General features: G+C 33.9%; 1 protein-coding gene across 3 annotated transcripts in view; it reads left to right on the plus strand.

The window, feature by feature from the left end:
• The first annotated feature begins 3,121 nt into the window (after positions 1–3,121).
• Positions 3,122–21,147, plus strand: part of LOC126972796 (probable cytochrome P450 49a1) — a 40,538-nt gene continuing 22,512 nt past the window's right edge. For 2 of the 3 annotated variants that reach the window (XM_050819848.1, XM_050819849.1), the window contains exons 1-3: positions 3,122–3,317; positions 7,538–7,713; positions 16,115–16,248. In XM_050819848.1, the coding sequence (XP_050675805.1) occupies positions 3,286–3,317; positions 7,538–7,713; positions 16,115–16,248 (342 nt within the window). In that variant the 5' untranslated portion in view covers positions 3,122–3,285. The remainder of the gene's footprint in view (positions 3,318–7,537; positions 7,714–16,114; positions 16,249–21,147) is intronic. The other variant, XM_050819850.1, reaches the window with a different exon arrangement.

A 21,147-nucleotide genomic window follows, 5' to 3' on the forward strand; every position in this document is an offset into this window, starting at 1 on the left:
TACTAGCAGCATTGCTGCATTGGATACCTAGCTAGGTTGATCAGTTGGTTTATATTACTCCAATAGTAACTCTATTGAGACACGAAGTAAAATTTTTGTTCCATCTTCTCACCCCTCGCACTAAGAGGCTGGAAACCAAACGGCACTTAGTAAAGACTCACTGAGACCGACATATTTGTGACGTTTGCAGTCTCCGAGAGCCCCTGTGTTTATTTCGAATATTCTAAAAAACGCCTCTAATATTTGGATACATTTTTGGACTTAAGGATTTTACATTGTAATTTTACTATAAATTACTATTGTTGGTATAACGCCGGTTGTTTGGGAATTGGGAAGCAAACTGGTCTGGAACGCGGTTACCACTGACACTGGGTCTTTCTCATGTACATGTACAAACTACTTTCGTTTGTACTGGCTTTTATAATAGTATCTGTACGACTGTGTTTTTTTTGATATATTTCTGTACCTTCTGTTATTTTATTCCTACGACAAAAAGTTTTATATAAAACTCGATTTTAGAAGCTTGTGAGTTACTTGATCGAAAGTGACTACCATCACTCATGTTCATCAGAAAGAGTGCAAAATCATTGGTAACCATTGAATGACTGAATGTTAGATATTTTGAAATTGTAGAAAACCATATCAATGATACAGTTACAAACAAACAAAAATACATACCAAAATCATTAAAATAAGTTAGACTACTTAATTTATTGCATTATCCTTGTCCTTCAAATTAATCCGACATTTTGACGGTCTAGTTCATTCAATACCCTCAAACTAAGTGCTGAGCGCGCTTAAGAAGTCTTAACTTCAAAATAGTGTTTAAATATTATCGCATATAAACACTCATTAGACCATAAAACCACACGGGACACTAACAATTTAGCTTCAAATTAAAAAAAAACATCGAATCATGCCATTGACCTTCACTGTCTAACAAGAATCGCATTTCTAAAGCCTGAAGTTCCATCTTCTAAAACTTTTCAACCTTAAATACAACATAATTTTGTTTGCTATCTGCCACAGCCAGACGTTGCCGCCTATTTTAAAAGAAGATGGCGTCGGTTAAACCTTGGGCTTAAGTAATAATAAAGGCTGAACTTTACGGATATTTTTACATTTTAATTACATATAGGTAGCATTCATATTATTGAGTCTTTTGATTCCTCTCCGGGTATATTTATAACTTAACTTCGCGCCTTTAGTTAACATAATAATAATAGTTAATAAGTATTAGATTCGAATAATAAGCTACATATTTGTATTTTGTTTGTATCTACTTTTATAAACTCAACAAGTCGATAAGTGAGCACAAGTTTATACTAGATGAAATAATAGGTAAAAATGAGTAAGAAAATTAAATAGGAAAAATCAAGAGATACGATTTTTAAAGTCATTTGACAGGCTGCAATATTAGTTTACTTTGGAAAAGATTCTTTTGCCAGAATAGTTTGAAAATCCGTAGTATGGAATTTCAAACTAAATTTGGGTTGACTTGAGATATTGCTCTTGTAAATCTAAACAATTTGTTATGTTTCGAAAGTGATAACCCTCAATTCTAGGATTAATACACAAATAAAATTTCAAAAACAAAATTTTTTAATCGATGCGGGACCCGAACCCACGACCTCTGGCGTTCCGTGCCAGTGCTCTAACTTATTTTAAATAACTTAAATATTTTGTAAGTTAATCGATTGAAATACAAAGAATCACTTAAATGTTACGGGGTTCTGCGACAGTAAATTAGAGAAAACCATTATTATTTTAACTGTTTCGTGGACAGAGAGAGTGACAAGCGGACGAAAATAAAAAAAATATATTTTTTGGCGACGGTCACATATGAACAACATGTTTAAATTAAAGGAAAAAAATTTGGAAAAAAAATATTAATATAACAGACATATAACACGTTTAAAATTAAATGATAATATTATGACGTATAGATTATATATTCTGCGAGAATATTTACAAGTGAAAATAAATAAGGTAGAAAAACATTGGATACGAATAAATATATAGTATAAAATATAAATAATAGCATGGAACAAACTGCAAACGCAGGAATTTTGTACTCTGGAGTCTGGACCTTGAGGATTCATTAAATGCAAAAACGTAAACAAAGACTTTGGTTCAAAGTCCACTACTAGTGATGCTGTAGCGTTTATCGACATGTGTTTGAAATATTTAATATTATGTTAATAATGTTATGTTATGAAAATGTATACTTAATAAATAATTATAGTCCAAGTTATTAAATATTCTTAATATTCTTATTTTAATCCTTTTAATGTTTTAAAAGTGTTTTGTTTAAATGTGTAACTCTCGCTTTAATCAACGAAAATACTATTCTTACTTAACTTATTTAAACATAGAAATAATACTTTCGACCTTTTCATTCATTTTGTATTAGTATTACTAAGTTTAAAGTAATTAAGTATTACTGATTTATAACATCTTTCATGTTTTATAAGGCTTCTAGGGAATTATAAATATTAATTGTATTTATTCAACACTATATTCAAATACAATAAATTTTAATGGAAAAATAATAAAAAAATAACTGAATTTTATCATTAACTTTCTAGATTATAATGGTCACATTAGCAATCCCCGCAGTCATAGATAGAACCATCACGGCGTTTCTTAAATAATTAATATTTAAATTTATTTAAGTCATTTGAAACTATATGAAAACAAATACTGCTTACAAACTATAGTAATAATCAAATGTAATTGCAGAATATATCCTTTAATTATTTATTTTAATTTTATCTTATTTGAATATATAAATATATATTTTTTAATATACTGGGTTACTATGTAGACTTCTTTGTTAACGACTAACAATTATTAATCATAAATTACAACAGAGACTATTGTGTAATACTTAGTAAAATAATAGTAATGTACTATGTTAAAACATTTCACTTGCATCACGTATAAATTAAAAAATGTAAGCATTGCAATATTCGATAAGCAATTCATTCAAATAATAAACTAATTATTGCACAGCAAACAATTATCGACATTTCATATATTGACACGTAGTTTTATCGACAGTGTTTTGTTCGCGCCCATCACTATGTGTTCGAATTAAATAATAAACTCAATTCAACGTCGTAACTCGTAGTTCCTTGTACACAAAACGTGAGCGTCTTGCACCGGCCACTACATTATCGTGTTTATAGACGTTTGTAATATAAACTGTATTTTTAAAAAAGTTAATGTGCTGTGAAACAAAATGAAGGTCTAACAGTGTGGATTTTGTGTTTATCTACGAAAATGGCGAACTCAGTTCTAATGAGAAAGTGCGTGTAAGTAAAAAACTTGTTGTGATAAATAAATGTATAATATTAACAAACTTATATTATTAATAATATATATACTCTAAGTATAATCGATCTAAAACAATTAAAGTGTGATACAAAGTTAAAATTTAAATTCTTTATTATCTATGTAGGTAATGTAATAAATCTATAAGATGTTTTAAAAGCAAAAGTAAGTAGGTAGTTTAACTATAGGTAAGATACCTATGATCCTATCTTTTACAATCTCATAAATTGATTGTCAATAATGCTTTAAAAATAAATTTAAAATTGTTAAAATACTTAGTAAAAATATCTTAAAACAATATTTTTCAAAATCCACGCAGAATTATCAAATGATTTCTGTAGGAATCTAGTAATATTATGAGGCAAACGGCTTAATTGAACTACACTTGATTGCATACTATACATTAATTATAAGCAATATCTTTATATTTTTAATATTAAATTTAATAGTTTGGAAGCCCCTTAGGAATTACCTACCACCATATCCTTTAATACGACGGCATCGAGTTAAAAACATTAAATTGGTTTATTTATTTCTAGCAACCCTAAAAATAGTGGTCTTCGCTCTCTCGACCAGTTTATTTTTAGCCTTATCTATATAAACTTCTGTAGTAGATAAAAGTAGTAAAACCAGTACCCAGTTAGAACAAAATAACGCGCAGTCGGGACCGGTCTGAAATTCGCACGACAAAAGATCGTAAAAATATGACTTGGGTGAGCTAGTCAGAGAATGAGTTCAAATTCGTTCAAATAATCGTAGTGTTTATTTGATTCCCAAACCTACTCAGATCTGTGAGAAAAATTACTGGAGTTTTTAAATCTGCGTGTATTCTTTGAAAACGATCTGTTTTTAAAGTGACAATTATTGTTGATATTGAGCACATTATGTTGCGGGTATCGAATGAGATGACCTGTCCCGCGGCTATGTTCGTTCGGGTAAAATCAACTAGGGGAGTGCGATCAGTCGAGGCAAGATTTACCAAACTAGTTCTACACAATTATAATTTTCATGGAAACAGAACAAATATAAAGTTATTTGTATAAAGTTTCCACTTTTAGTCATGTGGGTCAGTAAGGAATACTTTTAAATTTTTTATTGAATTCTCCTCACGTCATCCCAATTAAAAAAAACTGACGTATAGCGAGCAAATGTGTGTGAATTGAAAAAGCAGCTTATACAGCATGATATGAATCACACCTTCGATCACCCTCACCATCAGTTCAATGAACTGCCTAAATCTTAACGGTACCAATGCACAATGTATACAAACCTTTTTTTATTCGCATACATCTCAAGATGTACGTTACACGAATGTGAGATGTATCTAACATAACAGAATCTGCTTGTGTTATGCTGCTTATGGTTAGGTTAGGTTACGATCACATGATAGTTATTTATGCAACTGTTGTGTAAGACAGGGTATTACAACACGAATGTGGGTGTCACTCGGCTTCGTCTCGTGTGATAATAGTATTACATGAGTGTTTTAATACCTAACAGTTGCATACAATACTTTATCTATACCCATAATATCAATCCTCTATAAAAGATTCTGAAACAGTAAGCTCACTGCTAACATTACAAAAGCCAGTCCTACTAATCATAATATCATCCAAAGAAGTGTTATTATGAAAACGGATGATATAATGTTGTACTAAATTTCATTACAACACTCCTTTTGATGATGTAATGGTTATTAGGACATTGGGTGTTTTAATGTTGGCAATAAGCTTACTGTTTTAGAATCTATAATAGAGGATTTAAAGCATGGGTGTAGATAAAAATAATAACAGCCGCCTCATGCCTGCTTTTTTTAGATAAAAGAGGAATTAGTTGCAAATTTCACTAATACCGTTTTTTTGCAGCTCTGATGAGTATTCTTTATCAAGATATCAAGCGATCTATTGCACTAGTCACTTTCGAACGTAGGGTGTTAAGTCATTAGCCCAGTAATTTCACTAGTTACAGCGCCCTTCAAAGCGAAACACATTGGAGCTTGCAATACCACAGAAAAAGCTACCGACCTAGCCGTCGTTCTGTGCAAAAAATCCTCCCACTGGTATTCATACCATGATACGTCATAGGTTTTTTTATGACAATAAGGGACGAGACGAGCAAGACGTTCAGCTGATGGTAATTGATGCACCCTACCCTACGCCTCTCATGACACCCTTGGGTCTGGAACTTCCCTATTCTTTTTAAGCCCCGGGGAAGCACAGGGCAAATTAGAGTCTGAGACTAAGACTAAAATTTAAAACGAGACATACAGTTCTTACACTTCAAAGTGCCTAAAAGAATGCCACAAACAATTTACTTTTTCGGGTAATACATGTACAACTCATACCAAAATCAATAGAGAGCCTATTATTGAGTTTTGAGCGAGTGTTTTAGGATAATAGTGATTGGTATGGCACAATACTGCCAAAATTATAGTTACCTTTTGGTTTTTTTAAGAATACTTGTAGTTCCTAAATTGTTATTAAATAAATATGTTCACCGTTTTCCTATTTTGTAATAAAATGTTAAAAAATCGAAATTTTTCATTTAGATTTACGGATTTCGACAAGAAAAACAAATTTAATTATTGATATAAATTTATGTGTGCGTCATATTGTAACATCAGCTGGATGTCCAATTATAAATAAATAAATAAATCCAGCTAGATACAGATAGTATAGCTAAAAAAAAAGTTTAATACATATATGCAAAAAGTATTTTTTCTCGACTAATAGGTAAACTAATGTGTAGAAAATAGATACATTATATTATGCTACGAATAGGCTAATATATATAAAGGCTTTCACTTTTATGTAACATACTTTGCTGAGTCCTAGATGACTTTCTAACTGTGCGGAATTCATGAGTGTTTTTGTTGCTTTGAACATTGTGAATGTTCAAAGCACAATTTCCAGTCAACTTACATTGAACTAAAATAAAGTGCACAAAATATTAACTAGGTACATCAATCTTGAATTTTTTTACCATTTATGAATTAGCAATGACAATCTGAAAAATTTGCTATTTTTAATTGATTTTCCTAAATTCTGGGGTTGAATAAATACATTTTTAGAGCAGGTCGTTGTAAAGTTGCTGTATTGTATTTCTTCTACTGCATTTGTCACGAAGAGTGTTGTAAAGAGCTGTTTGATCTGTTTGCTACCGCCGAAATCCACCTTTGCACGACACGTCACAAATTAGGATATCATCCCCACCATTTGTATCTCTGCCGATCCCCCACAATGCGGTTTTGAGGGAACTTTCTTCCACGTACAACCAAGCTATGGAATGAGCTACCTTGTGCGGTATTTCCAGGACGTAACTACATAGGACCAAAAAAAGCGTGTACACCTTTGTACAGGCTGACAACGCTCCTGTGATTCCTCTGGTGTTGCAGGAGAATGCTGGCGGCGGTGATCAAAGCGGCAAGACGCATCAATTATCATCAGCTAAACGTCCTGCTCGTTCCGTCCCTTAATTTCATTAAAAAAATGAGGTGTCGAAAAATAAGCCATCTGGGAGCTTTCAACGAAAACACTCTAAAACCTTTGTGATATAACAAAATAATGTATAAATGTATCTTATTTAGGAGTACAGAAAAATATATGCCATCGTGGGATGGCATATATTTTTTTGCATTGACAAGAAAGCGTTTGTCGGTTCAGCTAGTATTTTTATAAATGTAGTAAGTTAACTAAATAAACAAATAACATTCCAAAGCCTCAGCTACATGCCTTTGTATAATATTATGTATTCCTGGCACCGACCAATACGAAGCCCCGATCAATGAGTCATGTGCAACTTGCAATTATAATTATTATTGTTGTTTTTCTTCATTGCCCTTGAACTTGAGTAACACGTGTATATTGTCAACATCAATTAGTATTGAATGCCTTACAGCGTGTTTGACTTGATTATTCATTTAGAAAGATCTGCATTTTTTTGCAACAATTCTATTTTATCTGATTTAACTTTTTTTTTTTAATATCCGTGAGTTCGCAGTACGAAAGTTACAGTGTAGTTCACTTACCTAGCTCAAATGCGATTCATATACCTATTCAAAAGTACTCGTACTATTGCGATATATCAAAAATATATTTTGCCGTGTTTTTCAAATGTACATGGTCTCAATTTTGTTTTTATGATTCTTTCCATTAGCTATGCAATAAGTTTAAAGGTAAGTTAAGCAATATCTCCTCCCCAGGCTGTCCCGTCCTTCTCGACGGAACATCACCTCTTCGTCACCTCGCAGAACATCTACATCACCACAGCGATACAACGTCGCTGCACCGGTGATCGCATACAAACGGTTCGAGGATATACCTGGACCCATCAAGCTGCCTCTAATGAAGCACCATGAACATATTCTGCCGAGGATAGGTAAGTTATGTAGAGCTGAGAAAGAAAGGAAAAAATATTTAAAACATTAATCAATGGTTTCAATACAAAGTTCTGTAAAGCATCAATACAACTCGGATACAACCTGTACCAGAATACTAACGGCTATATTTCACCGAGACACCACAGTGGCCCAACCAGTCGCGCCACCGTGGTGTCCATAAGATCCCACATACAGATACTAGAGTCATGTCGCGTCCAAGCTGGTCGCGCCACCAAATTGGTTGCTCAACCAAACGGACACTAGGTTACTCATAGGGAGTGTGAGCTGTATATATTTTGTTGGTAGCGGCTACTGGTTGCGCCACCGTGGTGTCTCGGTGAAATATAGCCCTAACTGAAAAGAAGCGGTGTGTTAAAATCATACGATAGACGATGTTTAGATGATGTCTATCATCAAGACGAGCATATTAAAAAGATTTTTTTTAAATTCTATATTCATTACTATCTTTCGTAATAATATTTACAATAACTATAATCTTTACTAATGGAGAGCCGTTTACTTCGGTTCATTCATCATCTACATCAGCCGGAAGACGTCCACTGCTGGACAAAGGTCTCCCCCAAAGATCTGCACCACGACCGGTCCTGCGCTACCCTCGTCCAACATATTCCGGCGATCTTGACCAGCTCGTCGGTCCATCTTGTGGGGGGCCTACCAACACTGCGTATTTCGGTACGTGGTCGCCATTTGAAGACTTTTCTGCCCCACCGGCCATCTGTCCGTCGAACTATGTGCCCTGCCCACTGCTACTTCAGTTTCATAATCAGTCTGTCTATGTCAGTCAGACTTTGGTTCTCCTGCGGAGCTCCTCATTTCTGATTTGATTTCGCAGGGAAACTCCGAACATAGCCCTTTCCATTGCCCTCTGATTTACTTCGGTTATACTGTGAAAACTACTGAACCTATCGGGACAATATTTAAACCATAAAATGCAGCGATTTTCGGAGACGATTCTGAGTATATGTTCGTTAGCGATTACTTATCTGGAAATACCTATAATATATTCGCAATACAAATCAATCAATGACGTTTCATTACATATGACAGCGGGCGCGGGGTACTTAATTTTTACAGGCTAGCGAAACTCTCTAAGAAAAAAGCGATTCACTCGATTGTATGAAACATGCAGTCATTGACAAATTGATTGATGAAGGCTATAATCTTGTAGAAAAGGATATAGCCGAAATCCACTAAGTTATAAGCAAATGTTCACTTTCAAACTTAGCCGAATTATACTTCGTAGCCAATCGCGATACTGTAATTATGTAACTACTATTTCAAACTTATGTCAAATGACTGCACGTTTCATACTTAACCAAATTTCAATTTATTCTTAGGCAGTCTCGCCTCTTATTACGTAGTATTTACATCCTCTTTGAATTTATATGGCAAAACATAGTTTGCCGGATTAGCACTAGTTGTCTATTAATTTCTCTAATAAAGCTCTGTTTGCGGTCCCTTAGCCGACCTGAATAACTAACAATAAACTACTTTAAAAGCGGAAAAATACTACTTAACAAGTACAGAGCGATCCTATTATATATTGAACTGACAATGTGTATTCACTCAATTCAGTAATGGCGGGATGCAAGCAATTTGCATTCGAACCCATTTCGAATACAATTTGTAACAACGAGCTTCAATACCCAACCTAGGCCATGTATACTCAAATAAAATACATTGTACACTTTTGAATCAAACTACATTTTTTATGGAATATTTATATCTTTTATATGCGCAGATAAAAATCTATCAGCTTAAATGTATACATACGTATATAGCGCATCTGTATTTTAGTTCACTTATATCGTGCATTACATGCTTTTTATATGACAAAATATAAGTATCGGAATAAAATTTAAACATATATGTATATTTAAAAGTAAATGAGAGTATTCAAAATTGAACTAATTCCAATTAATAATAATCTGTAGATCTTTCTAACATAATACTTGTATTTTGATGAAGTTTGATCAACTGCGTATAGATTTTAATTTTTCTGTGATAATTTATGATTTGGATTATAGTACCAGATATTATTTCTGTACACTTGAAGAAAAAATGTCTTCAAAAAATTGAATATTATTATATATTATATTTATACCCCATAAACGCTTAAATGTTTCCCCTGCTTTTTTAGCACTCGAATCAATCAATTCTTATCCAGGCCCTTTTCGGCACTTTCTCGATCTGATCGTAATTGCATAATTTAAAAAAAAATGTATCAATAAAGTTTGAAGCATTATTTTAACATTTTCAAGTACCTTTGTGAAAGGTTTCAATTATCTCATTTGCCTTTTCAATTGTAAACATTATCCATTTCTAACGAATGAGTTTTTAATTTTAAACGAAAACGTCATGAATGTCACCACTGTAAAATAAATGGAGGGGAGACTTGTCACAGCGAGAGCAGCAGCCATGTTGAGTGAGGTGAGCCATTATTGGTTGGACGGCCGAAGTGAGCGGTTGTATATCGAATAATAAAGGATAATGTGTGATTTGTACTTGTCTGGTGTTTTATTTACAATTACTATTGGTACTTATTGACTACGCTTACAATTGTGACTCCCATTTGGATTTTTATTTTAATTCTTAAAAATTTCGTTGAAGAAAGTTAGTTTTGATATTATGCAACTCATACCTAGGTAATACTGAAAATGTTTAGAAAATAAAAAACTGCTTAATGTCGAAAACTGCCAATACTTTTATTGTTTTTCGAAGTAATCTCCGTTTCCCTCTACACACCGTCGCATTCGATGGAACCTCTGAGAAAAGCAGTGGCCCATTCTTCCTTAGACCCCTAAGACTATGACATTTTCGTATGCTTTCACCGCATCTTCAGGACTCGTAAAGCAAATACCTCGAATTTTATCTTTAGTTCTTGGGATTAAATAAAACTCGCATGGCGCCAGGTCAGGACTGTATGGCGGATGACTCATTATCTCGACACCTGCCATAGTTAAATATTTAACAGTCCGTTTTGCGGAGTGCGCTGAAGCATTGTCGTGGTGAAGGAGGATCCAGCTTCGAGGGCGCTGTTCTCGAATTATTTCCAAGAAAAGAGGCAAACAGCGATTGACATACCTGTCTGCAGTAACTGTTCTTACATCTTCTAGCACAACTGTCGCGAAATGACCTTTCCGACCAAATAATGAGGCAATCATCTTTTTTCCTTGACTTCTGCCTTTCTTTACTTTAGTTGGCCGATCCTCGAACGGAAACACCTACTGAGCTTTCGTTCGTAGCAATATATACAGCTTTCATCACCTGTGACGATGTGAAATACAGCGTTTGAGTCACCGCAGTTGAACTTATCTAACATTTGGCGACACCAGTCGATGCGAAGGTGTTTCTAAAAATGTTAATGTTTGACACTATTAGTATTTCTTTTCTTGGATTCACAATCTTACTCAGTTTGAGTATCAAAGATAAATAAACTTTTTTTTCACTCCTGTCGCATCCTCGTTTGAAATTATGTGCTCATTTTTTTAGGTCAAAAGTTGAATTCAAATTCAAATATTTTTATTCAAAATAGGATGTGACATCACTTATTGAAAGTAAAAAAAATTAACACCCATTCCAAAATGAATGCCTCAGGCCTAAGAGGAACGGCGCAACAAACTCAGCGGGATTTTTTTTTATCAAAAAATATATTTGCAAAGTAATATTGTACAATTTAACTTATTATTTAATAACCTAAGGGCGGTCGCTCCATTCCCAATCTGTATTAATCATTAAGAAAGAATTTAAAAAAATTAAGAAATTAATTTACGTTATAGTAACCTTAACCACACAAACGTTTTTTAACAATTCTTTTGAATAACGTAATACTCTTGTTTTGAACACTTACTGGGATCTTGTTGTAAAAGCATATACATCGCCCCACAAAAGACTTACTAACTCGACTAAGCCGAGTAGTAGGCATTATAAGCTTATGTCTGTTCCTGTTGTTAACATTATGGTTATGACAGTTTCTATTCATTTTTCCAATATTATTTTAAATTAATACTTTCAAAAGAACATTATTATTGTCTAAATTCAGAAATAAAAGATATGAAACGTTCAGATAATGAATTTCACACTCGCTAAAGCAATCAACATGTTAAAAACGGCGCATTGCCTCACAGTCACGAGGCTATTTGCATTGCAAAAATGCCATTTTATTACAATTTATCAACTATTCGCTAATTTCGTCATTTTGTAGTCTATGCGAGGTCAGGTTCCAAATTTGAAATCAAATGTTATTGTTATACTTACTTTAAATTTTTTTTTATTACAATAAGCGACGAGACGAGCAGGATGTTAAGCTGATGGTAATTGATACGCCCTTCCTATTACATGCAGTGCCGCTCAGGATTCTTGAAAAACCCAAAATTTCTGAGCGGCACTACAATTGCGCTCGTACCTTGAGACGTAAGATGTTAAGTCTCATTATCCCAGTTATTAGTGACAACTAGTCACAGCGCCCTTTACACATTACTGCTTCACGGCAGTAATAGGCGCCGTTATGGTTCCCATAATCTAGCCGGCATCTTGTGCAAAGGAACCTCCCACGGGTGTTGTAATTAATTGTACATTGAATTTGGTTAATAATCTCAATCATTGTATAATTGTATTAATCTGAATGTGATATGGGTCGAAAGAGTGCCAGCATTAAAATAATATTTATTAATGTTAAATCACAAATTTAACATTTCTGTCGCTATAATACATTTATAACTGTGCAACGCAACCCGATGGCAGGATACACGCGTCATCTTATTCTAAACCGTTGGCCAAACACGGTGTGATTTTAGGCATGATAACGTAAAGATTTAAAATTTTTATATTCAAAAATTTTTGAGGGGTAATAATCACGGAAAAACTACTAACGGCATGGGCCTATAAAAGGTTATAGGCCCATGCCGATACGGTCATACGGAAAATTTCTGCATTGACATTGAAAGGTCAATGCAGATATTTTCGTGCATGGCTACTCATTTTTTTGGACTCCATTACCTATACAAATAAAATTTTAAAACAATATTTTATGAACGATGCGGAACTCGAACCCACAACCTCTGGCGTTCCGTGACAGTGCTCTGCCAACTGAGCCAACCGTTCGAGTGATGTATCGTCATAAAATCTTGTATGCTTTGTTAAACTCTAAGGTTGTGGCTTCATCTACAGGATCTTCTTTACAGTTGATAACCTGCTCAACCCCAATATTTGCATATTAGTAAATTGACTTGAAATGTCGCTCTTGTAAATCTAAACAATTTGTTATGTTTTTAAAGTGATAACCCTCACTTCTAGGATTAATACACAAATAAAATCCATCCATCCCTTACCTATACACTAAGACTGAGTTCAGCCGGAATTAACTAGTCTCAAAATCAGTTCACATCTTAGCCTAAAATGTTCTTTTAATATTACATAATAGGTTACTTTATTATTCAAACAAAACAAATCTTATAACTATATTTACAATACTACGACTACATAAAATTAAAACTATCATTACGTGGAAGCGTACCTTGGTACGCTTCCACCAACGCGGTAATGCTGCCAGTATTCTTGGCGCGTAATACTGGCAGCATTACCGCGTTGGATGATAGCAAGGCTGATCCGTTGACCGAAATAGCTGCCAGCGCTTGGGTTTCCAGTAGCCTTATTGAGGCGCGAAGATAGTATTTTGAACATTCTCCGCGCCTCTGGGCCCCACGGGCCAAGTGTCTCCACACCAAACGGCACAAAGATGTAGGACTCACTGAGACCAACATATTTGTGACGCTTGCTGTCTTCGGCAGTCGAAGCAGCAGCCCCAGCACCAACTGACGGAACTTGGACATGAGAAGGAGCCAGAGTGTCGACGCAAGTAGCGTCCCACACCAGTGCCCTTCCCCGAGCCCAAGCCACCAGCGTCATTCCATCAGGACGCTTGCCATCGCGGCGGGTAATACCATTTGGCTCTAAAACAGCTGGTATATTAAGAGCGTTAAATGCCCTGCGGATGACTTCATTAATGCTGGCGTGACGACTGATACGGCCTGCCGATTTTAGGCAGGATAACCCGTGACGTCCAAGAACATCTACCTGAACGCCACATAATAGGTATTTTCAAACTTCTAATGGAGTTCGACTACATTAACTACAAAAGCATTGTTGCAAAGCTTGCTTAATACATAACCTGAGACGAGCCTAAGCAGTTAGTAACATCTTGTATTCTGCTAAAGTGTCTATACGTAAAATTCTAAAGTACGTTACGTAACCTAGATGGAGCAATATAAATATTCATTTCGGACTCAGGAGAATTTCTCCAGACACAAGTTTTTGCGCATCTAGAAGCAATTTTATTTTGCTGTGTATGAATATTTTACTTTCAAGTATTTCTGTGGCATCATCTTGCGTAGATAACATAAATATTTTGTAAAATACTGAAGATATACCTAAATTTTGATTTAAAAGCTTGACGATCACTTTCTTGTCGCTTCTAATTATTGAATCTCAGTCTTTCTTAAGTGGTGGGCATTTGTAAAATATACGTTTTTGACATTTTGGGTTTCGACCATAATATGTGATGCATTCTTATATATATAAGGTAATCGATATTAAATGAGTTGGGTTTAGCTTAGGTAACAAAAGATAAAAGAATCATAAAGAAAAAAGTATTTTCTAGTCAGTGTGACGTCATAAGGCATCTCAAATTTCATCCCACCCCGATGCAGCCATACGTAAATGTGAAATAAATACGTTTCTGGTATCCCTTCCTATATTGTTATTTTTAAAGTTTTGAATATGTTGTTTGTATGGAAGATTTTTAATCAATGACTGTATTAATCGAAAACTTTGGAGAGATCAAAAAAAGAACCAATATTATGTGTAAAAAATAAAATAGCCGTTCATACTGCGTAGGTAAATACTTCACTTGTTTTATTTAAGGCATAAAAGGCATTAACTTTAAAAAAAAACTTTCTTTAGAATTCTTTTTGACGTCCGTTCAAACACCACCACCGTTTCATAAACCCAGAGAGAAGATGATACTCTCCCAGCATTATTTTTTTTTGCGTTATTTAAAAAAAAATTACAATTATTACTAAAGTTATTGCTATAAAATAATCATAATCTAGTCCCAGGCTGTCCGATCGCTTAGATATTCAGCTGTGGTGTAGTAGGACTTACGCTAGAGCCATTTTGTAATAAAACAATTTAATTTATTTATAAATAATGCCTGAACATGGACCGGGACTTTAATATAAATGTGTATATATTTACCCTTAAAGCAATTCCGCGTTGGATAGCTAGGCTGATCTGTTGACCGAAATAACTGCTTGGGTTTCCAGTAGCCTTATTGAGGCGCGAAGATAGTATTTTGAACATTCTCCGCGCCTCTTGGCGCCACGGGCCAAGTGTCTTGACACCAAACAGCTCAAAAATGTATGACTCACTGAGACTAACATAATATTTGCGACGCTTGCTGTAAATAATTAATTATTATAATATTATATCTAATGCTATCAAATACGGTCTAAATATAGTCAGGACGAGCAACTAGTTATGTGCTCCTAATGTCTTAATTAATGCATATTCTCGGAGTAAGCGATGATTATTGTTTTCAGATTTCTTTTTTTATTCTAATTTGAATACCATAAAATAAATACAATATTTTTATCTTATTGCAGTAATAGTTTCAAAGTGATAGCACGCGTAGCTCAGCGTAGTTTACAAAATATAGAATTTGACATATTATTGTGATAATGCAAACACATTATATTTCATTATTGATAAACTGGTTTTGTTTTTGCGACTTCACCTATAAATGAAAGTTGCACGTAGTACTATTTTATTTCAGGCATTTGAGAGGGATGTATACCTACCACCAACTTGTTAAAAACATTTTTATATCCCTAACTAATATCCATTTTTTATTATCTAGGATGTAAGTAATATTACAGAAAATACTGTTGTACGTTTTACTTTTTCAAAATATTATCATCATCATTACAACGGCTTAATAACGACATCATTACAATTTTGGGGGGGAGCCCAAGGTGGTCATGACGATCGGTCCTGCGCTGCCCTCATCCAACTTATTCCGGCGATCTTGACCAGATCGTCGATCCATCTAATGGCCTACCAACACTACGTCTTCCGATACGTGGTCGCCATTCGAAGACTATACTGTCCCAACGGCGATCTCTCGAGCTATGTGCCCTGCCCACTGCTTCTTCAGTTTCGCAAGCATCTGGGCTATATCGGTAACTTTGGTTCAAGTCCAAAGCAAGTTCATTACAAAATGGACGGAGATGATCACCACCACTTAACTACCTAATCCATTGCTGATCATGTCATAAAATGTGAAAAATTTAATGTCACTCAAAAAGTTAAATATATTCGCAGGTTGCTATCACCACACTGTGGGTCTGGGGCTGTTGGAAAGTCTACGCGATAAATACGGTGATCTGGTGAGGCTCTCGAAGACATCCAGGAAGAGACCAGTACTGTACGTCTTCGATCCAGAATTAATGAAACAGGTGAGGTCGTCTGTTAACTACATTACTTGAATTGAGAATAGTTCATTATTACGAGGAGTGTTCAGTAAATAATGACGTGCAAACTCTCTGGAACCAAAACGAAGTAAATACTGGCTGGTAAAGCTGGAATATTGATAAGATTAAGAAAAATAAATAATTATAATATAATATTTGAAGTGAAAACTTCTTTAGCCGCGTTGTGCTCTTTTTGGAAAGGAAAAAATTTATAGGTTTGCGTCACCGACATGCTCATGACTGGCGCATGCGATAAAAATATATATTTAAAAAAATATATTTACTTATATAAATATATTTAGTTAGACATTTTTTGGATGGGTGAAAGCTCGTGATTTCGCGTCACCAAAATGCTTAGAGCAGTATATCTGTAGCTATACAGCTGACGTATTGTGCAACATTAGTGCTGTGTATATCTTATAAGTGAAAACTAAATGAATTTAGTTGATATTGTATTTTATATGATTATCGAAAGTTATAAAAATAAATTGATATTAATAGATAATTTAAGTGTGTAAAGGCCTCTTCCACTTCTTCTACTGTTAAAGATTTCAATAGACCTTAATACTTTATGTATTTATTCATAAAGGCTTATACCAACTAAATACAATTATTAACTTATGCACTGAGAATTAAACAAATATAATAAAATAGTTTAAATGTACATAAATGATACTTAGGCACAACATTACTATACTAAATACATATGATATTTTAAAATCTACAAATTTTGGAGAGCAATATAAGTATGTATGTATGTATGTAATATGTTTATTCATGAAAGTTACAATTTATTTTTCACCATGCCCCGCAAAACTGCTTACGCAGTTTGATGCAGGTACCTCGCTTTACATAAACATAGCTTATAAATTATTAAGTAAGTTATTGATACAATTAATTTACATAAATGGTTATAACGTATTTAACAAGTATCTTTTTAATAAACTTTTAAATTTAACAAGTCTGGGCTCACGTCTTATGTCCTCGGGTAAACTGTTGAGTAAGTATGGAACTCGTTTTTTTAATGTTCTATCTCCATAGTAATTTTGTACCGTGGGTATTTCAAATTTACCTTTGGACAATGACCTTGTGCCAGTCTTATGTTGCACCAAATTAGTGAAACGATCCTGTTTACTATAATTGTTTAAAAGTAGAAGATATTTATGTTTATAAGAGTTGTTGTGAAAATTGGAAAAGGAGATATCAATGTTTTCATCTATATTGAAAATACTATTATATAATTTTAACATTAGCTGTAGAGGAGAGTTTAAGCCATAATTACTGTGATAGAATTTAATATGCATTGGGGAAAAAGTACTAAGCCGACAATTGAAGACAGGCTTTATTTAAATGAACTCTCGTAGACTTTGTCTGCATCTTCTCTAGGTGCAATGACATCTTCTTCTATTCATTTATTCTTTTCTGCTTTAAAGCCAAATCAGTTAAATTGAAACGCTCATCTAAGTAATCTAATCAAAACAATAACAACTGTATGGAAATATAGTTATAACTATAGTTTATCATTCATTGACGTTATAAGAGGTCATGTTTTGGCCATAAATACTTCGATTGCGGTCGTAAACCGTTCACTTATCGAACAAATTATCACGTTTCGTATTTTGGCATGTTCGTGGTGCATGTTGCTTTATCATTTGGCAAATTCACTAAATATTATTGCAGCTTAAATGTCAACGTGTTTTATTGTCAGTGATCATCAACATGGATCAGCGCGTAAAGATATGATAACAAATTGCAGTAGTTAAAGCTGTTTTTGACTTGGATTAATGTAAGTAATGGAGAGATAAATGATGCATTAATATATTACCTTTAAAATGCAGAGTTTTTATCCTTCGTTCCATTTAGAAATCCACAGAAACGACACGATTTTGAAATAGAATTGCTCACAAATAATATATGAGTCAACTTCCTGATCGCTCAATATATAGATCGTCCTGTATATAGATTTAACTTTTTGGGAATTTTAGACATGACCAACTTAAAAAAATCTATAAAAGTAGATTAATTGTTAAGTTTTTGCAACTTACTATTCATAAATGGCATTAAAAAATCAGCTTCATAACTGCTGGAGTCTGGAAATGTGGGTCTAAAGTGAAAAAAACATGTTCGGTAAATTATGACTTTTCAACGTTAAATTAGAAATCTATACAGTCCTCATGGTTACGTGTAGATCTCAAGAATTCGCAACAATATCAGCTATCATACAATGAACTAGAAAATGAAGTATTGATGTACAGATGATATAAACATTGGAAGCGGCCTTTAATCGCACTTTTTCAAAACTGTGAAAATGACTTTATGATATAACCAACCTGAGAGTTGAACAAACCGAGAAATAGACAAGACTAATAAATGAATGGCAACCATTAGACAGCAAAAGAAATAGAGGCAGACAACAGATGAGGTGGAAAGACGACATCATGAAAATAGCGGGGAAACTATGGACTCGTACAGCAAAAGAGGAGAGAAGAAGAGAGAGGACAGAATGGAAATCGTTAGAGGAGGCCTTTGTCGGAAGACAAGCTATACCAAAGTAATGAATACAGCTATAAAGTATTCTTATATTCATTTTTATATCTTAAATAAGTAATAGTTTGTTTTAGAATTGTGAACCCTTCTGTATATTATTATCAATTTATCAATCCGATATCAATTGAAACAATAGTATGACGCCCGCATTAATATTCAGTCAGTGACACCGACGCGACACAATTATAATATATGGTGTTCATTTCCGTAAACATTGGTTAAAGTTTATTTATAAACGATATCAATAATTGTTTGCAATATACAGCAAGTAACCGCAAGTTATCAGCATATAATATATAGAGACTGCAGTTTACGTTATACTACGACTAGCTGATGCCCGCGACGTTGTCTGCGTGCACGCTATGAAGCAGCAAAAATATCCTGCATCTAGCCTGTTTCTCGACATCATGTGAACATTCATGGAAAATTTGAATTAAATATTGTTAAAAATTGTATTTTTATTCTGTATTATCTATCTGTACGTACCTTATTTAAAAAAATAATAATTGACTGATTGATTGAACGCCCCACTACTAAAGAGTTGAAGGAAAAATGTGTCTTTTGTCCATGTAACAAATATAATGCCCAAGTTATTAGCGATTCCGTTAATTTTTTTGGTATTTTTGTGTTTTTTTTTTTTTTTGTTATTTGCTGGCGCGCTCCGCTTAACGCTGAAAACTTGCGAACCGGCAAGAATTTGCCTCATCTGTTGTCTCAGAAGCATGCTGATTAGGTATTAGATGGGCATGCTCTTGCAGTCGAGTACAGATTACTTATCTAGATACAGCAAGATAGAACAAGAAATGAATCTATAGTTGCTAGAACGGGCTGCTAGGCCACGCTTGGAAATTAGCTCCTTAGTATTTCAAATATTAAAATAGCTAACTCACGGACTAAGCCTACGATTGGAAACCTGTTTGATAGTTTTTAACCGATTCCTGCTTCTCAAAAACAAAATAAATAGAAAACAGACCAAATTATATGACAATACAATCTCCCTCTTCAACAAAAATTCATGAGAATTTTCATTTAAATTGGAAAAGATAATATAAAATTGGATCCCTCAGAGGTTCAAGTAATTTAAATCCATGCGATAGAGATTGTACAAACGAGGTGGTTGAACCTGCACTCAATTGAAACTTAGACTACAACTTCTTTTATCTAGTTGATGGAACAAAGTATTGAATAAGTAGTTAAAGTGGGACTTTCGTCACGATCTCATCTATAATATAAGTAGCAGTACCCGCGCGCTTCCCTGGGCGAATTTTAAAAGGAATAAATCAAATTTTATTCATCTTATTACAAACACAGTAAAAAAAATAAGTAGCCACAAACCATCTAGGATAAACTTCGCATCGAATGGTGGTAGTTACGTGTCGATACGATCAGTGGTTTAGGCGTGAAAGAGGCTCAAACAAATATTCGTTATATATATAGAAATATAATTATAAGAATACACTAAGTAAAAATTTCAAAACTATACATTACAGAATATTACCAAATTAAGTTAACGAACAATTATGAGATTTTATTTTAGAGAGCAAAGTTGCTGCCCTTATGAATATCGTTTTTTAAATTTAGTGCGCGCCACGCAAATATAAAAATATTAACTTAAAAATTGTTACGTTAATAATTTTTTCTTTACTTAATCTAATAATAAGTTTCAGTTAATACGTTTTAGATAAGTTTATGAACATAGTTTTCACAATATGTCAGCATTTTTATTGTATGCAAAGAGCAGTCTTCCCTAACACAGGTTTTGCGAACTTAAAACAGAAGTCCTTCAACTTTTACATATCTAACTAAGATATGCTAAAGCAAAAAGCCTGAGCACAATTAAAAAGGCATTGCTGCCCTTTGAGATAGTAGTATGATCTAATCTGATCTGTTCAGGAATACTGCAGACTCTGATTTGTACCAATGATGTAAAGGGAATGCCAGTGGAACTAATAGGAGAAGTATATAAGGATCATAGCATATGAAGGATCTCTGCCTTAACTTACATGAGCCTAAAAGAAATTAAGGCATTACTGCCCAAGATGATTATACTTACTTCGTTTATGAGTTAACGAACCTCTTAGATTTTGTTGAGCACTTTTCTTGGGATGGGTACAAAATATTATCTCACATCAGGACACGTGGCCTATATTTATGAATCTAGAGATCTAGGTACATATCTACCACATTGTAAAACAAAGAAAAATATTTTGAAATCATTTTATTTTTGAAGAAGGAGCATGTAAAGTTACCTACCTAAAATTAGTATACCTAAAGTTAATTTTTACCTTACCTACCTAAGAGATACTAAGATATACGATACCTCTATTAGTTACACAC

This window comes from Leptidea sinapis, chromosome 27, assembly GCF_905404315.1.
Source record: "Leptidea sinapis chromosome 27, ilLepSina1.1, whole genome shotgun sequence".
NCBI lineage: Eukaryota > Metazoa > Arthropoda > Insecta > Lepidoptera > Pieridae > Leptidea > Leptidea sinapis.